Source organism: Pseudochaenichthys georgianus, chromosome 9, assembly GCF_902827115.2.
Source record: "Pseudochaenichthys georgianus chromosome 9, fPseGeo1.2, whole genome shotgun sequence".
Taxonomy (NCBI): Eukaryota; Metazoa; Chordata; class Actinopteri; order Perciformes; family Channichthyidae; genus Pseudochaenichthys; species Pseudochaenichthys georgianus.
Window position 1 is genome coordinate 1,362,375 of NC_047511.1, and position 24,948 is coordinate 1,387,322.

A 24,948-nucleotide genomic window follows, 5' to 3' on the forward strand; every position below is an offset into this window, starting at 1 on the left:
TACTGTAGTTTATGCAATTTAGGTTTATACATTGTTTATGTAACGTATGTGCCAGTGTGTCCATGGTTTTGAGTCTGTGTGTGTCTGTTGAGCACAGCGCCGTCTGCTTTTTGCAGTACAGTAAGTAAAGTAGGACTAAGCATACCGGTAGTTTCTGTGGACCTGTCTGCCCGTTTTGTGAGTGCACTGCGCGCGAGCGCACTTGTTTGGGATGACCTAATTTAAAATAGCGTCCCCCCAGTAAAAAAATCTCCACTACACCACTGGTTAAGACCATAGACTGTATATATAAAGGTTAAGACCCACCCCACCTCACTCATCATCGTGCTGAAATGTACCAATCAGAGTAGGGGCGGGTCTTCACAGAATACGTTTGGGGAACAAAATTAAGCTTTTTAAAAGGCGAGTGAATTTTGGCAAGCAGTGAGTGCGGACCAACGATTGAACGATAACAAGAACGGCTCTCACCAAGTATGACTCGGTTCTCCTCGTTCGTACCAGTCTATGGTTCGTACCAAAGAGCCGTTCAAAAGAATCGGCTCGTTTGCAACCGACACATCACTAATCAGGATCACCTGAATGTGTGCTGTTAACAGCCGGCCTCAACGTGTTGCCTTCACGTGCTGTGGAATTAATCAAGCATCGACGATAACATCTCACAATTAGGAGTTAGTTATCACATATAGGCCTACTTAAAATATTTGTCGTGTCACAACATCCTAGTGAATGTTTCCCTTCTCTTCAACAGAAACTACATATTCGAATGAAGGCCAGCTGAAACCGTTGTTGTAGTGGGGGCTGGGGGCGTGCGATTGTTGGTTTTGGTTCTGCATTTAGGCTAGTTATTATGATTATTAATGATCATCTCTTAGAAATTCAACCCATATTGTTGTAAGTGAAGGCGCACGTGAGTCCTTCTTTCAAAAGCCACACAGGGTAGTCTTTTTCACATTTTGAGTTGGGCTACTTTTTCGGCTTTCTAATTGGATGAAAGAAAACCATTATCCTCCACCCTTTTCACGGGCTTTGAACGCACCACCCCTGTGTGTGTGGATCCTGTTATTCCCCGCTGACCAGCAACAGTAGGCAAAAAAACATGGGACAGCGGTCCGAGCAGTGAGGAGGCGGGGGACAGCGACACACAGGCAGCTCTACCCGCTCCACACCACACAACCACCACACCAGCAACAGGGTGCAGGCTTTCCGAGACGGGAGAGGCGACGTCGTGCTGACTCGGGATCAGCCCATGCAGGAGGATGGAGGTAGAGAAGAGGGCGAATGGGTTCGACTTCCCGGAGAGAAACACCGCCAAGTCCGTTAACGGTAGGCAACACGAATCGGAGCATCATGCTGAAAGTTCTCTCTCACACACACACACACACGCACACGCACACGCACGCACACACACACGCACACAGCATGGCTGCACTAGTTTGTAATTATCAGCTCCATCACTGCCCTTACCTGGCTTAAAGACACTTATCTGAAGTGATGCGCGCAGTGACACAGAAAATAGACCGAGAGTGAGCGGAGTGTGTGTCGTGATGTCTCTGCACAAATGATGAAGTTTAGAAGGACCCACGTCATCTAAACACCAGGAGGGCATGACCTTAATGAGTGAGCGCGTGTTGTCCTTAATTGTTACGTGCTTTGGTTGTTCTGTGTTTTGGACATTAAGGACATGTGTTTTGTGTGTGCATGCATGTGCGCGCGCTTGTGTGTGTTGGCTGGGAACAGAGTTCGGAATGTTTTTATTTGGAGGTGGTCAGTCAGGCTCCCGGGAGATCGTAAAAGGTGAACTTTTGAACTTGGAAAACGCCCTGAAGGCTTCTGAAGCCATTAGCTGTTTGGTCCCCAACATCTCTGCGCCACAGCGGAGGGAGAGGTGAGGTTAGGCAGGAGGATGAGTTCCCCTGTCCGGACTCCATGACTGCTGAACAGATGGAGGTCGCACTGAGTCAGTCTCTGGTTCAGTTTGCTGACAGTTGATCACGTCTGCATACTTTGCCCAGATCCAGGTCTAAACTGTGCCCCACAATGCCTTGTAGCAGTTTGTCCCAGGCGCCAGTCCCAAGATTACAAGTCCTGCTCCTCTGAACTCCACATGTTTAGGCATAGCTACGGTTTTTATAAAAAAAAACAATTTTGTTGAATAAATCACGAGGCAGAAAAAGTCCATTAATCTCATATTCCAGATTCACCAGTTGAACCATCTGCATCCATTCTGTTTTTAGGTATTTGACTTTTGGTTGAACAAACTAAAACATTTTAAGCAATTACTGATATGTTAAACAAAAATGTATCGATTAATAAAAAAAAAAGATGAATCAATGATTTAAATTAGTGATGTTGGTTTCAGCCCTAACTACGCTGAATAAATAAATCTAAAGATTTAGTAAGCTTTTTTTTGCATTTCTTAGCAGTAAATAAAACAAACAAATACATCCTGTAACCTAATAAATGAAATAAAGAAAGCTGGAAATATTTTTCAAAACTTAATTTATTTTGTGTATTGTTTATATTTGATATACTATTTTCATTTTATTTGTAATTGTTAACTCATTTCCAATGTTTAAGTATTTTTATTTTAATGTTGAGCACACTGGTCCTGTAACAACATAATTTCCCAATTTGGGATTAATAAAGTCTATTAGTCCTTAATAAGGATTCTGAAATGTTTTAGTTTTTAGAATTCCAGCAATTGTAATTATGTCTAAACGAATGATCAAAAAACACAAATTAGAGAATTTCTCCTTTTTTTAAAAAAAACCCCCATATTTTCTAAATGTTCTAATATCCAGCGTAATGAACCTTGAAATGAGTGGTCTGTTCATACGTTGAGCAACAGTAAAACAATCAACAATTCTGATCATTTAAATGTAATTAAGTTATATTACAAGCAAAAAGACCAAACATTGTACTTTGAAAACATTTGCTGTGTCATTAGTTATGCACACCGTGTGGGGTTGAGGGGATGGAAGATGTCCTTCTGGCATATCATACTATTTTCATGTGGTTTTATAGACAAAAACCGTATCAAGATAATTGTTACGACAAGAGCTTTTTGAAAATTCCGAACACAGACACCGTCTTGGCACAGGCGAAACACGTAGGACATAGTGAGCTGAGCAATCACTGCAGATGTGAAAGTCCAGCTGCTGAACCCATCACTGAGTGGTAAAAGCTCTCCGTCACATTGTTGCGTAGAGAAGCCGCCTGCGCCTCCACATTTAAAGAACACACTCAATTTGCATTGATCTTTGAATTGACCAGGAATTTGGCTGAACCCGCCTCCCGCTCCCTGCTCGCTGAAGTGTGCTTGTTTTAATGTAATTGAACTAGGTGGAAGAAGAAGGGGCAGAAAGGGAGGGGGGGCGGTTGGTTGGAGGAACGTCGGGGGTGTGCATGCTGGCACGGTGGGGCAGAGGCTGAAAGAAAATGCTTTGTCAGCGCCTGCTCCGGCCGAGGGTCTGTCCTCCCTCGGGGCAGGGTGAGGGGGACGGGTGGGAGTGGGTGGGGCAGTGACAGGATGTGAACCCCCCGCTGTGACGCCTGAATGATGAGCTAGGAGGAATACAGTAAAGGAGGAGGGGCTGGTGGAGGGGGGTGGGGGCTGACGCGAGACAGATGTGATCCATCATGTTGTGGATCTCCTCTTCTTCTTAACGTGACTCCCTCCCCTATCAGGAGATCTGTGTAAACACCAGCACAGTAAAGACACACACACACACACACACACACACACACACACACACACACACACACACACACACACACACACACACACACACACACACACACACACACACACACACACACACACACACACACACACACACACACACACACACACACACACACACACACACACACACACACACACACACACACACACACTGTAGTAGTTGGATCTGCGAGAGACTCGGTCACAATGAAAAGAGCTAGAAGTGCTTTTGTGTTCTTGGGACAAAAGACGCACGTGGAGACATGTGTTGTTTTCCTAAAATATGAGCAAAGTATATTATTATAAATAGATGTGATCATTATCTCGGGGGATGTGTTGAAATGAGCCAGTCCAAAGAGACGTGGAAGCAGGCGTTGCTTGTGAGCACGGTGGAAGTGTGTTCTTCTGTGCTGGGTACCCCCTCTCCTCCAGCACGCGGCTGCTCGGCCTCTGGTGTGGGTTCCCGTTTGACTCGTCATCAAAGGAATTAAGCACATCTCTGCGTGGATGAATGATGTGTATATTACGTATGTCCGTCTGAGCTCCAATACCCCTCCTGTGTGTTTCTGCTCCAGGCCTGCATCACACCAACGTGTTGGACAGTATTCCTACCAATGATCTCATGTTAAATGATGCTTTTATATTTTGCAGATGAATCTTTGTTCAGCCAAGGCATCAAGCCTCTCGTCTGATCCCTTTGTTCTTTCAAATCCTTTCTAAATGAAACATTTGGACTGATCCAGCCAAAGATCGTCTCATTGAGGAAACGCTCCCCCGGCTGATTAGCATTTCAAACAAAGTGATTTCTCTGCCAGCACGCTCCTCGGCAGATGGCTCACCGTAAAGGCTCCACGCTGATGGATGAGGCTGCAGGAACAACAACCCACTGAGCATCCTTTCACCTTATAGAAACATCTCCTGTTGAGACCATACCATTTCATTATTCACATTTTCTTACAGAAATATTGGCCTGATTGATTTATCCACACATTTTGTTTGGTTTAAAACAAGAAAAAAACCTGAAAATGGAAATGTTCACAAGTACTTGAATGTGGCTTAAAGCATATGTTGCTTCATGTTACATTAAACACAGCACATTTTACATTTCAAAATGATTTACATGTTTTAAATAATCTGAAATGCATTGTGTTAATTCAGTGGGTTGTATTGTCTTTCCGTTCTATAACCTTTCAAAAACACTTTGGGCAGGCAGTGTTGATGAGGAAGGGTCTCCTCTGTGACTTTAAAGGGTTAGTGTCCTTCATGCTGCTGCTGTGGTTTCCAGGCAACAGGCGTGTTGACAAAGAAGAGGGTCACATGGTGATGGTGCAGCTTCTGATCACTTTCAGATCCTCCAATCAGCACTACACTCACACTTTGTGATAAACCGTTCAGTGTAGGGAAGCACGCGGGCTGCCTGGTTGACTGAGAGGTTAGGAATGAGATTTGAGGTGTCGTGATTGGAACACATCCAGAGCATTCTCATCTTCCTTCTGACACTTATTTGCTTGACAAGAAATATCATTAATGCCAATAGTGACAAAGTACATCTACTCATCAAGTACTGTACTTAAGAACAATTTTGAGTTACTTGTACTTTACTTGAGTATTTCAACTTTGTGCTACTTTGTTCTTCTACTCCTCTACAGTTCAGAGGTACATGGTGTACTTTTCCTCCACTACATGTATTAATACCTTTTAGTTACTTCACAGATGTGGATGAATGATGGTAAATATAATCAAGTGTTGAATCAGACTTTAGTTCCACCTGGAGTAAATCCACCAGCTACCCTGCAGTCTACAAAGTACTTCAGACTAGCTGCACCTTCACCAGCTTTGAGAACACTTCCATGATCAATCATTATAAAACGTATCATAGATATTATTCTGAAATGGACCAATCTGCACAACGACTACATTTACTGTCGCTACTTTCACTATATCTGAAGTGTGTTGCCTGGAAACCGCAGCATATCTCACCCTGGTACTTCTACTTTAAAAGTAAGCACACAATCTCATTACTTCCATCTCTGGATAAAACGCAGAAAAGCTATTTTCCAATGTCTTATTTATGAATTGCCTTGTTTCAGCTAAACCAAACATATATTTACATATCACTCATGGAACTCACAGAAGAATGTCATGAGGTGTAGAGAACGATACACCAAACTGAATGCATACACTTAAGGTTCACTTGAAATGACCGACACACTGAGCTCTCCTCTGCCTGAGCTCAGTGTCCCGAGGCGGGGCTCGTGCTCGTGTTGTTGTGTGGATTGTGATAGACACGTGGGGGAGGTAGCAGTGAGCGCTATGGGAACGGTGACCAGGGTCAGTGGGATGTTGCTCTTGAAACATTAATGGCCCGCTCTCTGCTGACCTCCCTGTAACCCAGGGAAGTATTTACAGCCTCCACTTGATCCATGAGCTACAGGCTGAGATGTTCGCTGGCTTGACGTGGCTCAACCTGAGGCTCTAACAGCTGGTATTGAGCTGCCGGGGAGAACACACTGCCATAAAGCATATTTTGAAGGTGAATACATTACAGTTAGTATGGGGGACAGTTGGTACAGTGACACTAGCAATCTGTGAGCCTAGCTTTTGTCAGGCCTCTGTGATATTCCACACGTAGCGTAGCCAGAGGGCTGTAAACGTCTTCAATTTGAGTTTGGATTCAGCCGGAGGGAGAGTTTACAGGCAGCTGTAAAACACCGAACTTGTATGTAGAGTAGGGATGGCTTCCTGTGAAACTGCAGCGCTCGAGGATGCAGAGGTGGGGGGTTGTAAAATAGCAGCTGAGAGGATTCAGTTAAAAGCACTATTTCCATTTCAGAGAGGGACAGAACAGGCCCTTCTGCCAGCGGTCTTACAGCTCGGTGGCACTTACCTGCAGATTGCAATATGTGTAGAATATTACTTCAGCTCACGAGTGTTCTCTCTGCTGTTTGGATGCCAGATCGGAAACCGTTGAAGATGATTGGATTTTGAAGCACAGGCGGAGTCCATCCGCAGTCATTCCACAGTCAACAGAAAAGACACACAGAGCTGAGCACGTTGGCTTGGAACCTGCTAAACATGTACTGTTGTCATTAGCTGAACACACACGCACGTTAAAGGGCTGCTCTTTATCTGTTAATGCTTAACTGCAAAGTGTTGGAACATATTTTAAAATATCGCATTTTTCACATTGTTCTGTCTCACATCAATGCAACACACACACATATTCAGTTTACTATAATATAAACGACATGCAAGCAGCTAATGCTCATGTGCAAAACCTGCACTAATAGTAATAGTTTTGATTGAGGGTACATGTCTAACTGCTAGGACTGTCTTAGGGAAGATAGCTTTTAGATGCGCAGCTCCTCTGTCTTGGAACAGTCTGCAATTAAAATGGAATCTGGTGCCACTAAATGTTTTTAAAGCTCGTTTGGATGCTACTCAATCGGAAGCTGTTGGTTCATGTGGATAGTTACAGTGGGGCAAAAAAGTATTTAGTCAGCCACCAATTGTGCAAGTTCTCCCACTTAAAAAGATGAGAGACGCCTGTAATTTTCATCCTAGGTACACTTCAACCAGGGCATGACATGGCTGTGGGCCATCTAAGCTAATTTACAGATGGCCCTGAGTCCAATAGAGATGGCTCTGAAAAATGCGCGCTGATCGATATGGACATAAACGCGAGTGAAGCCTAATCTGACGGGAGAGAGAGATCAGCTGCTGCTGACGAGTCGACACGCAGCTCTGCATGATCACATGCAGCGGTGAGCGGACAAAACACACACTTCAGGTTAGAATATCACACGTAGCTATTTTAATTACTTCTCAAACTACCTAAACTAGTTATAGATGTGTTTAGTTTTACTGTCGGGTCACTCATTACTGGATCCGCGAGCTGCATGATACTGGCATAATAGATTGCCCGATCGGGCAACCAGCAGGTGAGGCTTCATTGCCCGAGCTAAATGCTAGATGGCCCCGGGCCATCGGGCAGTCCTTAATGTCGAGCCCTGCTTCAACTATGAGAGACAGAATGGGGGGAAAGAATCCAGGAAATCACATTGTAGGATTTTTAATGAATTAATTGGTAAATTCCTCGGTAAAATAAGTATTTGGTCACCGACAAACAAACACGATGTCTGCCTCTCACAGACCTGTAACTTCTTCTTTAAGAGCCTCCTCTGTCCTCCACTCGTTAACTGTATTAATGGAACCTGTTTGAACTCGTTATCAGTATAAAAGACACCTGTCCACTACCTCAAACAGTCACACTCCAAACTCCACTATGGCCAAGACCAAAGAGCTGTCAAAGGACACCAGAAACTAAATGGTAGACCTGCACCAGGCTGGGAAGACTGAATCTGCAATAGGTAAGCAGCTTGGTGTGAAGAAATCAACTGTGGGGGCAATTATTAGAAAATGGAAGACATACAAGACCACTGATAATCTCCCTCGATCTGGGGCTCCATGCAAGACCTCACCCCATGGGGTCAAAGTGATCACAAGAAGAGACGGTGAGCAAAGATCCCAGAACCACACGGGGGACCGAGTCCATGACCTGCAGAGAGCTGGGACCAAAGTAACAAAGGCTACCATCAGTAACACACTACGCCGCCAGGGACTCAAACCCTGCAGTGCCAGACGTGTCCCCCTGCTTAAGCCAGTACATGTCCAGGCCCGTCTGAAGTTTGCTCGAGAGCATTTAGATGATCCAGAAGAGGATTGGGAGAATGTCATATGGTCAGATGAAACCAAAATAGAACTTTTTAGTAAAAACTCAACTAGATGTGTTTGGAGGAGAAAGAATGCTGAGCTGCATCCAAAGAACACCATACCTACTGTGAAACATGGGGGTGGAAACATCAGGCTTTGGGGCTGTTTGTCTGCAAAGGGACCAGGACGACTGATCCGTGTAAAGGAAAGAATGAATGGGGCCATGTATCGTGAGATTTTGAGTGACAACCTCCTTCCATCAGCAAGGGCATTGAAGATGAAACGTGGCTGGGTCTTTCAGCATGACAATGATCCCAAACACACCGCCTGGGCAACGAAGGAGTGGCTTCGTAAGAAGCATTTCAAGGTCCTGGAGTGGCCTAGCCAGTCTCCAGATCGCAACCCTATAGGAAATCTTTGGAGGGAGTTGAAAGTCCGTGTTGCCCAGCGACAGCCCCAAAACATCACTGCTCTAGAGGAGATCTGCATGGAGGAATGGGCCAAAATACCAGCAACAGTGAACACTATGTGAAGACTTACAGAAGACGTTTGACCTCTGTCATTGCCAACAAAGGGTATATAACAAAGTATTGAGATGAACTTTTGTTATTGACCAAATACTTATTTTCCACCATAATTTGCAAATAAATTCTTTAAAAATCAGACAATGTGATTTCCTGGATTCTTCCCCCCATTCTGTCTCTCATAGTTGAAGTGTACCTAGGATGAAAATTACAGGCCTCATCTTTTTAAGTGGGAGAACTCGCACAATTGGTGGCTGACTAAATACTTTTTTGCCCCACTGTATGTAAATTGTAATCCCTGTAATGATGCTGTAAGATGTCCTTTTTGTTGTTCTATTTATGTTTTTATGTTTCATGTGGAACCTACTTGAGCAGGTCTCCCTTGAAAAAGAGATCAATGATCTCAATGGGATACACCTGGGTAAATAAAGGTATGAAATGAAATGTCCCCCTGTGCTGAGGCCCCGTGAAATGAGCTGAGGGATGCCCTGCTTTGTTTTTGTTTTGTGCGGTGATTATCATCAGATGGCTCTCTCCTCCTGAGTGTGCGCAGTGCGGTGCGCTGGCTGGCTCTGTGAGGTAGTAAAACTCTGACCCCCGGTATGATGAAAGGGAAGTTGTTCCTTTGAGCGTGTCAAGTGGCGGTGACGAAGCCCCCTCCCCTCTGACCACAGTGTGACCCTCGGCCCGGCCGCCCGTCCGCTGGGATCATCCCAGATAAAGACATACATGAATGAGCCTGACATAACATGCCCTGATAAGTGCCTGATGGAAGCCCACCGTTTGATCTGTCAGGCTGCGGCCATCGCTCTCATTACATAACTGAAGCTGTATGTTAGTGAGCGCCAGTTAAACTCAATGATTTATCCTGTTTTCAGAAAAATACTTAAGGTAAAACAATGCACATTATGCACTGTCATTTTTTACAGTGTATTTCCAAATGTTGGGCTGAAGCCACATAATGAATGCATTTTGGCCATTTGACTATTTGTCAGTGTTTTTGAAGTCATCGACTGCTAGGTAATGCTCATGAATACATCAAACAAGTAACATTTATTTTTTTAATCGGTTACTTCTTTTTGGGATTGCAGTTTGGCATCTTTGTGATGTGACGGAATTGTTCAACCTTTTGAAAATTGCTCTTATTTGCTCATTACATTTTTTCCATGGATCCGTTTCAATGTCTTGTCTGTTCAGGGCGGAGCAGGAGGCAGGGTTCGCATTCAAACTTAAAACACTCAATCTTTATACACAAATATTAAACCATTACGTTTCTTATTCCAAAAAAGCAAATGATATGTATTAAACAATGTATGTCTTTTATATGATGCAGATTGTATTCTGTTTGAAAAACTGATAGTGTAAAAGTTGCGGTTAATTATTTTCTGGAATATAACGGGCAAAGATCAAATGAAGGGTGTCTACGAGCCATGGGACTGTTTTTAAAATGCATATGTAAACAGTGTCTGTCTTTGAAACTGTTTTACGAGTGTTGTTGTCTCTTGGGTTTTTGATCCTGGTGACGAAAATGTATATTGCGAACTGCGTTTTCTCGTACATGTGTCCCCCACCCCCAGGTGATCTGACTGTAAAGCCTCAGCTGCTAAATGTCCCCCGAGCCTCCGTCCTGTGAACTTGAGTGTCGCGGCACCGAAGTGGGGGGGGGGGGCGCTTTGTCAGCCTGAAGCAGCGGGGGGGGCAGAGTAGATACTGTGCCGTGTTGCACACAGAGGTCAAGGGTCAGGTGTAGAGGTCATAGGGACGACCGCGGCGGCCTGTGAAGCCACCACTGGAGTTCCTTCACATTGTGTCACATGTAATATCCAGCATGAGCGCTGAGCTAAACACACACTGCTAATCAGACCCCTGGTGGAGAGGGGCTCAGAGAGGGGGGTTCAGGGTTACCTGTTCACACCCACTGAAGGAACAACAAGCCCCCCCCCCCCCCAAAGCAAAGGTGGTGGTATCACAGCATCTCCCCTCTACACTTGGTTTTAACTCCTGACGGTCATGCTCGGTAGTCTCCACTAAGGGGGGGGGGGGGTTTGGATGTAGTGGTGCCCAAAGGGGGGGGGGAGCTTCTCTGCTCTGACCTCTCACAGGATTCATCTAGTCTGCCACAGAGTGAAAAAAATATGTATTTGTGGCTGCTGCTTCCTCACGTCCATCTCACAGTGGGGAGGGGGGACTGATTGATTGATTAGGCGCTTTCACACCAAGTACTTTGCTGTACTTAATTCATGAGAACTTAGTTCATCAGAACTCTTTAGTTCTGATGAACTAAAGAGCGTTCACGCCGGAATAAGTGCACGAGGCAGGATTAGGCAAATGCAGCCGCAGACGTCACTTCTTCTTCTTCGGTTTTGGGTTTACTGGCAGGCCGCAAACCACTTCACGGCGTATACTGCCGCCCGAAGTCTTTCTACTGAAGCCTTCAGAGTAAATCACCAGAACGCCAACACCTCCTCATCTTGGGGGATCGGGATCGGGAGAAAAAAAATCGGGGATCGGGATTTCTTTTTTTTTTTTTGTATAAAATATATTTTTTTAATTTAATGTTACAAAACAAAAATGACCATGTTCACGTCTTAAAGTCATCCTGAGGACTTAGTTTTGGTTTAAAATGACACAACATCATGTATGTGTTGCTTTCTTTGGGCTTGTTTTCAGACCTGCTTATTCCTCTGAAATCTGGCAACAGAGTGGGCGCAGTGTCTAATAGTAGCAGTAAGCTAACGAGAGGCTACGTTCAGCTGGTGACTCGGGAGTCGGACAGAGAAAATGTCAGGAGTTTGGAAGTATTATAAAATTGAAAGCGAAGGCAGTGTAACAGCCAGATGCAATGTTTGCAAGGCAGAGGTTCCGCGTGGTGGAAAGAACAGAGCTACGTTCAACACGACCAATCTAATACGCTACCTGAGAAACAAACACCAACAACAACACGGCGAGTACACAGCGGCCACTCGGGTAACGGCACTGAAACAACCAACACTTTCAGAGACTTTTAAAAGGAAAGAGAAACTGCCCCAGAACAGTGAAAAGGCCAACACAATAACAGCCAAGATAGCTGAATTCATCGCGTTGGATGACCAGCCGTTATCTGTTACCTTTTTTTCTCTTAATGCATTGCATAAAGATCGGATCGGGAAAAATCGGTATCGGCAGATTGTCAAAATCAAATGATCGGAATCGGATCGGGAGCAAAAAAAGGTGATCGGGACATCCCTAGTGGAAAGGTTCTCATGAACTAAGTTCTAGTTCCGGATTTTCTTTGGTGTGAATGGACATTTTCGGAACTATACTGGGAAAAGTACTGCGGTGTGAACGCGCCTCGAGAGTGAAAAGCTGACGTCACAAAAACCACAACTGTAATGTGAAAAAGCATTTCCCATCTGTCCTCTCTGCATCAGCCATGCCGTGAGAGAGGCTGTGGGAGAAGTTTAGCTTCTTAAAACCTTTTTTTTAAAAGTTGAATTCTTCTCTCGGCAGAGCTTCTTGTGCTCAGCCATTGTGACTCATTCAGTCACGGTGTCGTAAAGAGTCGGATACAAAAAAGGTTGATTGTGTTTAGGTTCCCGTTCCATTGTATCAAGAAGCACAAATGTAAAATATCAATGGCTTAACATTATTATGAAATGACTGCTATGTACAGAAAAACAACGCTTTCAGTACGTCAGTCCCAGCAAAGTAGCCCCCCGTCTGTGGGGAGGACTAGTCAAGTGGTTGTTCTTTGTTTTATTCTCTTTTGGATTTATTTAATCCAGTTAACAAGACTTTAATAACCTCATGGAAATAGTTTTTTCTTGTCTCTATTCTCTGCTCAGTGAAAAAGAGACAGAATATCCGTTGAATGGGTTTATTCACTGTAACAGGGAGACGCAGTGGGGGGGTCAGAGGTTCACAGCACCAGTTTGAACTCACTAAGGCTTCAGTGGTCTTATGGCCAATAGCCAGGTTACTGTGGCATCTAGAGTCAGCCACTGAAGTGTCAAAGTGACTCCTGGCTGCGTCTCCATCATCGGTCCCCCTCACTGTGCAGGGGGTGGGGGGGTGACAGATGGTGCTGAGATAAGAGCAGGGCTGGCATGTAGGGGCTGACCTGCTCAGATAACAGGCTGTGTTGCCCTCCGAGGGCTGGCCATGCGGAACCCCGCAATCTGGGGCCGAGGACAGACTGAGAGCGGGGATCACCATTGGAGGAATGCCTGGGCACTGCTGATGGCTTCAGGCCCTGGATTCCTGGGGGCAGCTGGGTGGGCCTGTACTTCTGGTGACTGTACGTTAGACAGTGGAGCCTCCACACGGTCCTGCTCCAACAGGTCCAGCCAGATGGCCCTTTCCAGTGAGGAATGTGAGTATATGTTTCAGTGTCGGGTGTGGCTACTTGTGGACCACAGCGGCGTGTCAAGTGCTGGGCATCATTAGAGACTCTGCGGTCTTTCCAGTCCCTGTTGTTTAGGTGCATTATCTTTGACTTCTTCTCCTTTATACCCGTCAAGAAAAAGGATGAAATACAAGGCTCATGAGCGTTGTCCAAGAACAAGAGTAACGTCACTCTGTATTACAGATAATTACTTGGTGTGCTAATTTAGCAACTTGCAGCCACATTCTTTTATTTAATATATATTCATACTTAATACTCTTCATTTTATTCAACTTAAAAGCATTGCAAAGTAGCAGAATACTTATTCCGTTACTGAGCAGAGAAACAAAAGAAGAAATAATTGATGTATAGATACATTGAGTATCGGAGCTTAGTTGACCTCAGATCTCAAGGATACTTGGAGCCGGCTAAATGAAATTCAGACGGGAGAAAAACCTAAAAGATAGACTAAACTAAAGCTCAGTGAAATTGAGAAACTCAAACTACAGAACACTTAAAGGTCCCATGTCTGCTGATCATAGTTCCATTGCTGAGGTCTGCTAGAATAGATTCACATTGTTCAATGTTCCAAACTCACATGGTTTCTCACAGCCTCTCTGACAGTCTGTGTTCTCTCTGTGCTACACGGCTTGGTGCTTTCTAAGTGATGTCTCATCCGTGAGAATAAATCACCTTCGCTTGCTCTTTCTGATCACTCGGCTTTCTTTTAATGGATCATGTGCATCTTAACAGAAGACATGTTGTTGTTGTTGTTGTTGTTGTACACAAATGTAACAGGCAGAAAAGGTTTAAATAATAACATCCTCATATTGGGCTTGCTTGGCACGTCTCTATGCAGGAGGCAGGCGGAGGACAGAGCGGTGTGTTTTGATGAGAGCTGATTGCGTCGGAGGTTTCGGAGGTGAAAGGTTAAAGATGCAGCCTTTCTTTGTCAACACACAATGGGCCACGGCGGAGCAGGCTCCGGCTGTATTGGCTGCTGCTGGAAGCCTTCCAGGCCTCAGGCTGTAATGCTCAATACACTGTCATGAGGATTAGTAACAGAGACCACACAGTGGGACCTCCATTCTTCTCTAGTGCTGCTCCATTATCAGCCAACACTGCAGCTTGGGTGGAGCATGGACCTAAACAAGGCTTAGTCCTGATCCCAGAAATGCCACTTTTAAGAGGTGAAGGGAGAGAGCTGGAGCATATTGTTAAGTAGGACTGACTGACTTGTGCCCTCACACTGTGTCCTAGCAACATGTGAGCTGATCATTCACCAAAAACATGCTCTAGTGTTTGAGATGTTATCTTCCAGGCAGCCAACATAGAAAGGGCTTGTGGGGGTGGGGTCCTCTGCAGAGTATTAGCACATCTGAGACCATGGAAGCTGTGTCCACTGTGATGAATTACTTGGGATTATTAAGTTTGAAGTCTTTCCATGGCTTTTTTTCAAGTTGTTTCTTCACTTTCCAAATGAATAGAAGATATAAGAAAACCTTTCTCACATTACAATACTTGTATTGTCCCCTTTTTACAGAGAGCTTGTCATAAAGCAGTTTATTTTAAAACGATTATCAATATGCAATTCTTCAATTCTTTAGCGTGGTCACTGTGAGCATGTTGGCATCCCAACGTCAGCATTTAGTCCTCAGTACAGAGAAGCTAGTGTCGCTATTGACCATTATTCTTGCTAAAATGAAATACCATTCACCTCCATTGTTGGCGGGGGCAGAAAGCTCAGAGGGGTATCTCCTGACCTGATCAAATAGGTCATTGTAATTTAGGTAAGCTAGAAAAAACTGCAACATGTTTTAAAAACAGGTAAGAAGTAAATGGGTTTAAACGCGTATAGCATTGGCATGGTCCTAACCTGACAGTAAACATACTGAAGAAGTTAAGCAGTATTAAAATACAATTATATATAATGGTTAGCTAGTCAACATTATATTACGGATTAAATAGTTTATATACAATTCTGCAGTGAAAATAAATGGATATGTTTTTGAATGCGAACAGCCTCTGGTCCTGGTCTAACATAAGTGTGTGCGTCTCTGTTCAGGAGCCGCTGACTGAGGCACGTGTGTGTGTTGAACAGAGCATGTGTGTGTCGCTGTATGCTCCAGGGAGAACATATGCTGGTGTTGACTGTGGGGCAGGGGTGGAGGTTGTTGGGGGGGGCAGCTGGCGTGTGTCGGGTCAGGGGTCTCCAGCTGTTGATAGCAGGGTGGTACACTGCCACAGAGCGGGAGATCTGACGCCCGACAGCCCGCTCTCTGCTCCGTCTGGATGTGAGTGATGGAGCTGCCGGGCGGTGTAAGTGAGCGCTGTCTCCAGACGCCGCGCACAGATGGCCAGGCTGCTGATGGAGGCGACATGGGGGAAAAGAGGCTTTCAAATAAAGCTCCAACAGCAAGAGGGTAACCAATATGAAGCCAGCAGGTTGTTCTGGGGTTATGGAGACCCTTGGAGAAGTCACATGGTATCAGGCTTGAATCAAATCTAATTTAGTCCTGCCGATGTGATTCACTCATATTTATGATTAAGTATTCATCACAGTTGTAAGATATCACTCAGATTGTGATTAGAATTGTTGAAGGTTAATGTCTTCCCAGAGTCTGATGGTGCTCACGTTTAACCCCTCCTGTCCTGTTCGTTTCTCCCGCCTTTCTTTGGTGTTCTGTGTGTTAGTTGTTTCACTGTTGGACTTCTTGCTCATAAATGCATATACAAATTATATTGATATTTACTATTTAGAATAGTTTATATTATATAATGTTCTGTGCTACATGTTTGGGCACCTGTGAACAGCATTAGGTGACTTTAGTCATTTCAACTTGAAAATGTTAATGACCATTTCACCGGTAACTTTTATTTCCCCTTAAAACTAAAAAGTCCAACATGGTTATTCATGCCCCTTTCACACCAACGCGTTTTCAGCTCCGGCTCGGAGCTGGAGCCTGAAAAGTACCGTTTTTTCCTGTTCACACCGCAGAGGCGCCGCCTCTTAGCTCCGGAATCTGGTTCACTTCCAGATCCAAAATTTTTTCGGTCTAGAGGCAAGAGCTTCGGAGCTAAGAGGCGGCGTCGCTTACGTCTCTCTTACGTCGAGGCGGGGGCGGGGGCAGATTCGTCGTTGATGCTGAAGACCACAAAGAAGTCTTGCATTTCGCATGTGCTGTTTGTAAAGTTCCTTGTAAAGTCGTCCGATGCCTTCCATGTCGTTTCGTAAGAGGAAACCAAAGCGAACAGCGCTTCAATACAATCGGCCATTGTTGTTGTTGTCGATGTGAGGGATTTCCGCCGTTTGGATTTGATGAAGCAGGCACGTAAACGGTGACGTCATGACGCAGCAGCTCTGGGCGGTGTGAACAGAGCGGGAGCAGAAAAGGGAAACCGGAGCTGAACCAGAAAAGCTCCCGCTCGGAGCTAGAAAGGGAAAAGCCCTGTTGTGAAAGCCGCATAACAAAGATGCATTTGAGGCCCAAAGTAGGACTGCACGATTGAAGAAGAAAAAACCCAATTGTGATTATATTGACTGATATTGAGATATTTCAGAGAATTATCACTCTTGGAACTTTATTATTAATGTTTAAAAATCTAAAAATGATAATTGTGTGATTTTTTTTTTTTTTTTCTTTTCTTCCCAACAAGAAAAGGCTGTAAAATACAATTTGTAGGCTGGGACTTCTCTGCAGCTCCACAATGCCCCATTCAGATATTTGAACATATTTTGCATTTACTGAATATTTCCCTTACTCTGTTATAGAAATGTTGCTATCAACAAAAGGTTCATGTCAAGCCCCCAGGAAGTGCTCTGGACGTTCTCTGAGGAACAAATTCGTAGTGTCCAAACGGCGGTACTGCATCTTCCTTATCAGACTTTTTCCCATTGACTAACATGGAGAAAGAGACATCTGTAAATCGGTGGATAATTTTTTTTAAACTAAATAAACTACCCAGTATGAACTCTTTTATTGCCCTTATTAAAATCATTGAGTCCTTTTTTAAAGTTGTAAAATGCACTAAAAGCCGAATCTAGATTTATTTTCTGTCTCCATTCATTCTACTGAGCCGAGAGCGGGATCTCGGGGGGCGGAGCTTAAGGGGTGCATGCTCTGTGAGCGCACATACGGGTTATTCTGCTCTGACAGCCAGGCATGCTGGGTAATCTGACGTTTCACTCTCTCAAAAGTTGGGCCATTTTGTCTTCCTGCGCCAATGAGCCATGGATGTATAATAAGAACTGGATACAGCGTGGGAGGCGGGTAGGGGTGTAACGGTTCACAAACATTTCGGTTCGGTACGTACCTCTGTTTTTTGGTCACGGTTCGATTTGGTACGTTTTCGGTACAGCAGAATTTTTTTCACAAAACAAAACATATATATATATATATTTTTTTATTATTATTAAACTGTGAATAATGTATTCACTCAAATAAATACAAAATATAATAAAATATACATTTAAGGTGCAGCATGTCGATGAACTGAAATAATCTGTGTTTGAACTGTACTGTACTTGCACCTAAGCAGCCAGTTTGACATTATGACTTGCTTGTCATTGTATTTTCATGTTTTTTAAAGAAAGATGAACTTGTCCACATTGCAATGTCTCCTGCCGTGGAGAACACCCTCTCGCTAGGGACAGAGGTAGCAGATACAGCCAGGTAGCGCTTTGCTAGCATGGCAACATAAGGATATTTGGCGTTTGTTATAGCGTTGGCTCGGTCTGAACTTGTTGCGAGTGGTGGAGGCTTAAATGCTAGCGGGAGTTGGGTTTGCACTTCAGTCTTTTTTCTTTTGGTACCGGTGATATTCACGTTCGTGTGATGCCTTTTCAAGAGTGTGCAAGTTTGATGTATTGCCAGCCGCGTAACCAATGTTAGTTGAACAATGCCGACAAACAGCTTTGGTTCGGTCCACCCGTCTTTGTCCGTCAGCCTTGTACGTAACTGCGAAACCAAAATGTTCCCAAACCGGAGACTTCAATGATGCTGGAGGATTTTCGAGCTCAACTTTATCTGCGTTCGCCATTAATTTGACAGTTCCTTAAATTACTGACTACATTTGAACGCATCCCTCTGACCAGCTCTCATAGCATGCCCTCTCATCCAATGAAATGACTTGGTCGCTCTATGATGCGTTGAACCCAATGTGAGCAAATTACTCTGAATGCTGCGACGCAGCACCTGAGATTACTTCCAAAAAGTTATTCACGTTCTCAATTTTTTACGTTTAACGTTATATTCGTTCGGTACACTTCGGTACACACGTGTACCGAACCGAAGGGCCCGTACCGAATAATTTCGGTATGCGCAACTTTAATAGCTACGTGTGATATTCTAACCTGAAGTGTGTGTTTTGTTCTGTGATCATGCAGAGCTGCGTGTCCACTCGTCAGCAGCAGCTGATCTCTCTCTCCCGTCAGATTAGACTTCACTCGCGTTTATGTCCATATCGATCAGATCCAGCTAGTTCTAGCTAATGATATGACTACCTGCTTATTAAAAGACTCCTAAACAATAAGCGTCGCTATGCAACTGGATGAGGCCGCAAAGTATAGCGCAGCATTATGCCTTTGTTTACATGCCCACCGGAACCCCGAGGCATTACCAACAGATCAACGCACAATCAACCCATACAGGACATCTCTTTCTCCACATTACGTGTTAGACATTAGAGTTGACTATTCTTGTCTGTCACATACTCTTTTGTCTGTCACATAAGTGGCGCAAGTTGCGCAAATTATTTTTAACGGACACTTTGACCGGAGAGATTTAGATTTGCCGGTCTTCAGCATATTTTACCGGTCGTAGTCCGGTAATTACCGGCTAACGGGAACTCTGGTACACATCAATCGTTATGTTCTTATATTACGCTGTAACAGGATCTAGTGATATCCAAGCAACAGAGCTTTATTTATCATGAAAGAATTATTATGTATTATATCTATATATACAGTGCAATAAGCTCCTTAGTGCAATAAGAAGCTACAGGGACGTTAATCTACGTCGGTAATATTAACTTTATTTAATACAACATTTACGGTACAAGATTTAATCATACAGCCCCTGTAGTATCAGATTTTACAAATGATGAATTACAGCAAACATGTGCAATATATCCATTATTACAGCTCCGTGGGCTGGCAGTAAGGCCATATGGTCCGTTGTTATTGTGCATCCATGGGTAAAGATAAACGCATGTAGTGCTGAACACGTAACATGAACGTGCCGGGCGGCGCGGTCCCGTGGGTTAGATGCGCGTTCATAATGCAGAGGGAAATAACTCTCAGAATAACGTTATTAGCACATTTTTACAACTTGAGGAACGAATGTTTTTAATAAGGGCCATACAAGTGTTCATACTGGGTTGTTTATTTAGTTTAAAAAAAATTATCCAACGATTTACAGACCACTCTTTCCCAATGTAAGCTGTATCCAGTTCTTATTATCGGGTGGCTGTGGCTCAGTGGGTAGTGTGATGGACATCGAGTCAAGTTCGAGTCCCACTGCAGTCAGCATGTCCCTGAGACACTTCACCCCAAATTGCTCCTGTGGGGATTGTCCACAGTATTAAGTATGTAAGTCGCTTTGGATAAAAGCGTCTAACAAATGACATGTGATATTATACATCCATGGTTGATGTTTGTGCAGCCCTAATCCAAAGTGCCCCTTCAAGGTGCCTCAGATGTGGGGGAGAGGGGACTTTTGGTTCCACGTTTACTTCCTGTATCTTGAGATATTTGGTCAGAAAGGTCTTTTATCCTCCTGTTTGCCCTGGTTAATCATGCCATGCATTGTTTGTTCAAATATTCCTGATCCAATCTGACACATACTTGTGTTGTGTAATTGCATATGAATAGAAAGAAGCGCCTTTCTTATTTCGCCGCTCGTCTCCACGTAATATGTATCTTTAAACTGTGAAATGTTTATTGTGTCTACAGTATCTGACTTTCTCCAGCAGCTAACCTTTGCCCCTCCCCCCCAGGCTTCTACACCGACCATCAACTGGAGTCTGAGCGGAACGACAGCATGGGTGAGTTGAAAAGCATTTCGTTATTCTCAGATGGGAACTGTAGGTTTTCAGTGAATGTAGGTGAACTGCTGTAGTCACTGCGTTGCCATGTGGCACTGACTGCCTCCAATATATTACATAGGGCTGAACGATTAATCGATTTTATATCGAAATCGCGATTTGAAATGGTGCGATTATGAAATCGCAAAGCCTGCGATTTCTTTAAAAACTTTTCTTCTTCTTCTTCTTCTTCTTACTTCTCGGCTTCTTCTCTTACGGAGGGAGGGGCGAGGCGGCGGAGGCGAGGGGCGGAGGCGTGCGCGGAGTAGTCTGAGGCGGCGGGGCGGCCTTTCGTCTCTTCTTCGATCTCTTCTTTAGTTCTTCTTGGAGTCTTCTTCTTCTTCTTCTTCTTCTTCTTCTTCTTCTTCTTCTTCTTCTTCTTCTTCTTCTTCTTCTTCTTCTTCTTCTTCTTCTTCTTCTTCTTCTTCTTCTTCTTCTTCTTCTTCTTCTTCTTCTTCTTCTTCTTCTTCTTCTTCTTCTTCTGTCATCCACACCAATCAGAAGTGCTGTGCTCCACATGTACCAGTCATTGTTAACCAATCAGAAGTGACCCATGATAGAAGGTGATGGACAGATTGATCCAATCACCTGCCAAGTGCTTTTGAAAGTGCCTGCCCTTTCCAAATGGCTTCCAGTGGAGCTTCAGATGGTTTGGTGAAACAAAGCATCTGAGTCAGGTCAGTGATGCTCCATCACATGTTTTACATCTATTACACCAGTGGTTCTCAACCCTGTCCTCTCATTCCCCGCTTTGAACAGGTGGGCCTCCTCAAGCCCCGCCTGTTCCTCTTCGCTCCAATCAAACGGTAGGCCAAGCTTAAAATGGTCAAATGTATCGTTCTACAACCGGGGTCTCCAACCTCTTTTAGGATGAGAGCTACTTTCAAAAAATCAAACAAGTCGTGAGCTACTTTTACTCCTCTTTTACTGTTTTTTTCAGTGTATATATTTCAGGGTTCGTACGGTCATTGAAAACCTGGAAAAGTCATGGAAATTCAAAATGCAAATTCCAGGCTCTGGAAAAGTTATGGAAAACAATGTTTTTCCCAAAGTTTTGGAAAAGTCATGGAAATGTAACGTATGTAATGTAATGTCAAATATAATTTACATTTTATCTAATCGCCGAAATAATCTGCGGTCGCGAGCTGTTATGTGCCATCATGACGCGCATGGTGTTATTTTTTAATATATGAAGCGCGAGCTGTGTGCTCGAGTCTTCCTGCCTGTCGGCTGAACTCTGCTGCTCTGGGATGAGGGTCAGCTACATTAGCTACGGTGCGTTCGTTAACAGTACTGTGCGGTCCGAAGTCACTGTGGCACAGACTGAGCCGCTGGTGAACAGCTGTTAGAACGGCCGTTCAGGTGTTCAGAGCAGAGCGGCAGAGCGTGATGTGAACTGAAACGGTTTTCTGTCACAATATCATTTAAGGAATCGTTGAGCTAGCTAGCTAGCATACATTGTCACTATCTGCTAACGTTAGCTTTAGCCTTCGTTTTCTAATAGTTTTTTCATAGGCTATAAACGGAGGTGGTATACGTATAGATATTGTGCTAGAGTAAAAGTAGACGTACTCAGATCTTGTACTTGATTAAAAGTAGAAGTACTCAGATGTTGTTCTTAAAAGTAGAAGTACTCAGGTATTTTACTTGAGTAAAAGTAGAAGTACTCAAGTCTTGTACTTAAGTAAAAGTAGAAGTACTCAGATATTGTACTTGAGTTAAAGTAGAAGTACTCAGATAAGTAAAAGTAGAAGTACTCAGATCTTGTACTCGAGTAGAAGTACTCAGATCTTGTACTCGAGTAGAAGTACTCAGATCTTGTACTCGAGTAGAAGTACTCAGATGTTGTACTTAATAAAAGCATAGTAATCAGATGTTGTACTTGAGTAAAAGTAGAAGTACTCTGATCTTGCAGTAAAAATAGAAGTAGAAGTACTCAGATCTTGTACTTTAGTAAAAGTAGAAGTACTCAGGTCTTGTACTTGAGTAAAAGTAGAAGTACTCAGGTCTTGTACTTGAGTAAAAGTAGAAGTACCAGAGTGTAGGAATACTCGGTTACAGTAAAAGTCCTACATTCAACATGTTACTCAAGTAAAAGTACAAAAGTATTATCATCAAAATATAGTGAAAGTAGCGACAGTAAAAGTAGTCGTTGTGCAGATTGGTCCATTTCAGAATTATATATATGATGTGTTTTATAATGATTGATCATGAAAGTGTTCTCAAAGCTGGTGAAGGTGCAGCTACTTTGTAGACTGCAGGGTAGCTGGTGGATTCACTCCAGGTGGAACTGAAGTCTGATTTAACACTTGATTATATTTCACATCATTCATCTACATCTGTAGAGTAACTAAAGGTATTAAATACATGGAGGTGGAGGAAAAGTACACCATGTACCTCTGAACTGTAGTGGAGTAGAAGTACACCATGTACCTCTGAACTGTAGAGGAGTAGAAGTACACCATGTACCTCTGAACTGTAGAGGAGTAGAATTACACCATGTACCTCTGAACTGTAGAGGAGTAGAAGTACACCATGTACCTCTGAACTGTAGAGGAGTAGAATTACACCATGTACCTCTGAACTGTAGTGGAGTAGAAGTACACCATGTACCTCTGAACTGTAGTGGAGTAGAAGTACACCATGTACCTCTGAACTGTAGTGGAGTAGAAGTACACCATGTACCTCTGAACTGTAGAGGAGTTGAAGTACACCATGTACCTCTGAACTGTAGAGTAGTAGAAGTACACCATGTACCTCTGAACTGTAGAGGAGTAGAAGTACACCATGTACCTCTGAACTGTAGAGGAGTTGAAGTACACCATGTACCTCTGAACTGTAGAGTAGTAGAAGTACACCATGTACCTCTGAACTGTAGAGGAGTAGAAGTACACCATGTACCTCTGAACTGTAGAGGAGTAGAAAACATTGAAATACTTAAATAAAGTACAAGTATCTCAAAATTGTACCCACGTATAGTACTTGAGTTTATGAACTTAGTTACTTTACACCAGATGCTATAAAGATAGAAAGATTAAGCCTTGAACAGAGGCATGACAATACATTTTCAAAATGCTCAACAGTGCTGCCAGAATTATAAACTGACTGCTACACAATTAAAATAAATGCTTTTATATATTTCTATTAGATGTGACTCTTTGGCGTTTCTGTTATTATTGACACTGCTGCTTTCAGGGGGTCAGGGGTCGGGTCCTTGTCACCTTTTTCATACCTGATGACTTTGCCTCCCTGACTACAGTTGCTTTAGCGTGTAAAAGCTAGTAAGCCTATTTGATTTGTTTTAGATAGGAACTACATGTTTCATATGCAGATGTTATTTTCCTGTTCCATGTTCAAATAAACCATTTTCAGTGGTGATTTAGTTTTGGTCATGGAAAATGAGGTAAAGGTCATGGAGAAGTCATTGAAAATCATTGGTCAAAAAGTGTATGAACCCTGATATTTAGCACATATTAACATTATTATATGCTGACCTTTAACCTTTGTGCTGTCTGGGTCTGTGGGACCCGTGTGCAGTGAAAAGAAAGTCTGATGTGTTTTTAAATGTTGAAGTGAAAAGCATCAACCTGCTGCACTTTGAGCACCAGGTGAATGTAAGGACACAGCTCTCAACACTCTACCAAAGGGAGCTGTGTCCTTTTCAACAATCCAAACATCTTTAGAATATGATCACAACCAATAACAAATCGTTTAAACTTGTGTATTCTTATCTTAGGTTACCTAGTTAGCATTCTTTCTTTTTATTTATGCATATTTGACTAATCACTCTCCTTTCAAACTGTTTACTGTCCTATAGTACACATTGGAATGATTTCTTACTTTATTTTGTACAACTAGGCGATATTAAATATATAAAGGTGTGTTTTCTCTCTCTCTCTCTCTCTCTCTCTCTCTCTCTCTCTCTCTCTCGCTCGCTCACAGAGGCTGTGTGCTTCTCCGTGGCGATGATGGCTTGCGTTAAAAGATAATAACAAACAAAAGCCTATTTGTAAAGCGGGGGACACAAACGGGATTTCAAAAAGTGTCCTTATGAAGTAGTGAGGTGCTGCTCCTCATTGCTTTTCTCCTGACTGCAACTCTCTGTGTGTGTGTGTGTGTGTGTGTGTGTGTGTGTGTGTGTGTGTGTGTGTGTGTGTGTGATTTTTTACATATGTCTGGCGCGCCCCACACTTTGAGAAACAGGGTGAATCCTAAACTGAAGCTTGACTTTAAAGCAACCCAACGGAAGTTTCATGTAAGTTTAGTTCTTTCACTCGTAGCTCGGGGTGCTAGAGACGGGGGTACGTTGATACGACCTTCCCAGCCGGAGATATGGCCGCGTTTTACAATAAACTTCCGTTGGGTCGCTTAAAAACAAATAACGCAAATCGCAATCGCAATATTTGTCAGAAAATTCGCAATTAGATTTTTTTTTTTCCAAAATCGTGCAGCCCTACTCTGCCAATAAAACACTTGTTGAATAGTAGCTCCATCTGGTGGTTAAGTAACGCGCTGTAACTTCATTCATGATTGATCATATC

At 43.5% G+C, this 24,948-nt stretch overlaps 1 protein-coding gene across 1 annotated transcript in view; it reads left to right on the forward strand.

Annotated features, from left to right (window-relative positions):
* The first annotated feature begins 1,101 nt into the window (after positions 1-1,101).
* nr6a1a (nuclear receptor subfamily 6, group A, member 1a) overlaps positions 1,102-24,948 on the forward strand; it is a 113,659-nt gene continuing 89,812 nt past the window's right edge. The window contains exons 1-2 of the mRNA XM_034091238.2: positions 1,102-1,323; positions 20,321-20,368. Of these exons, the coding sequence (XP_033947129.1) occupies positions 1,257-1,323; positions 20,321-20,368 (115 nt within the window). The 5' untranslated portion in view covers positions 1,102-1,256. The remainder of the gene's footprint in view (positions 1,324-20,320; positions 20,369-24,948) is intronic.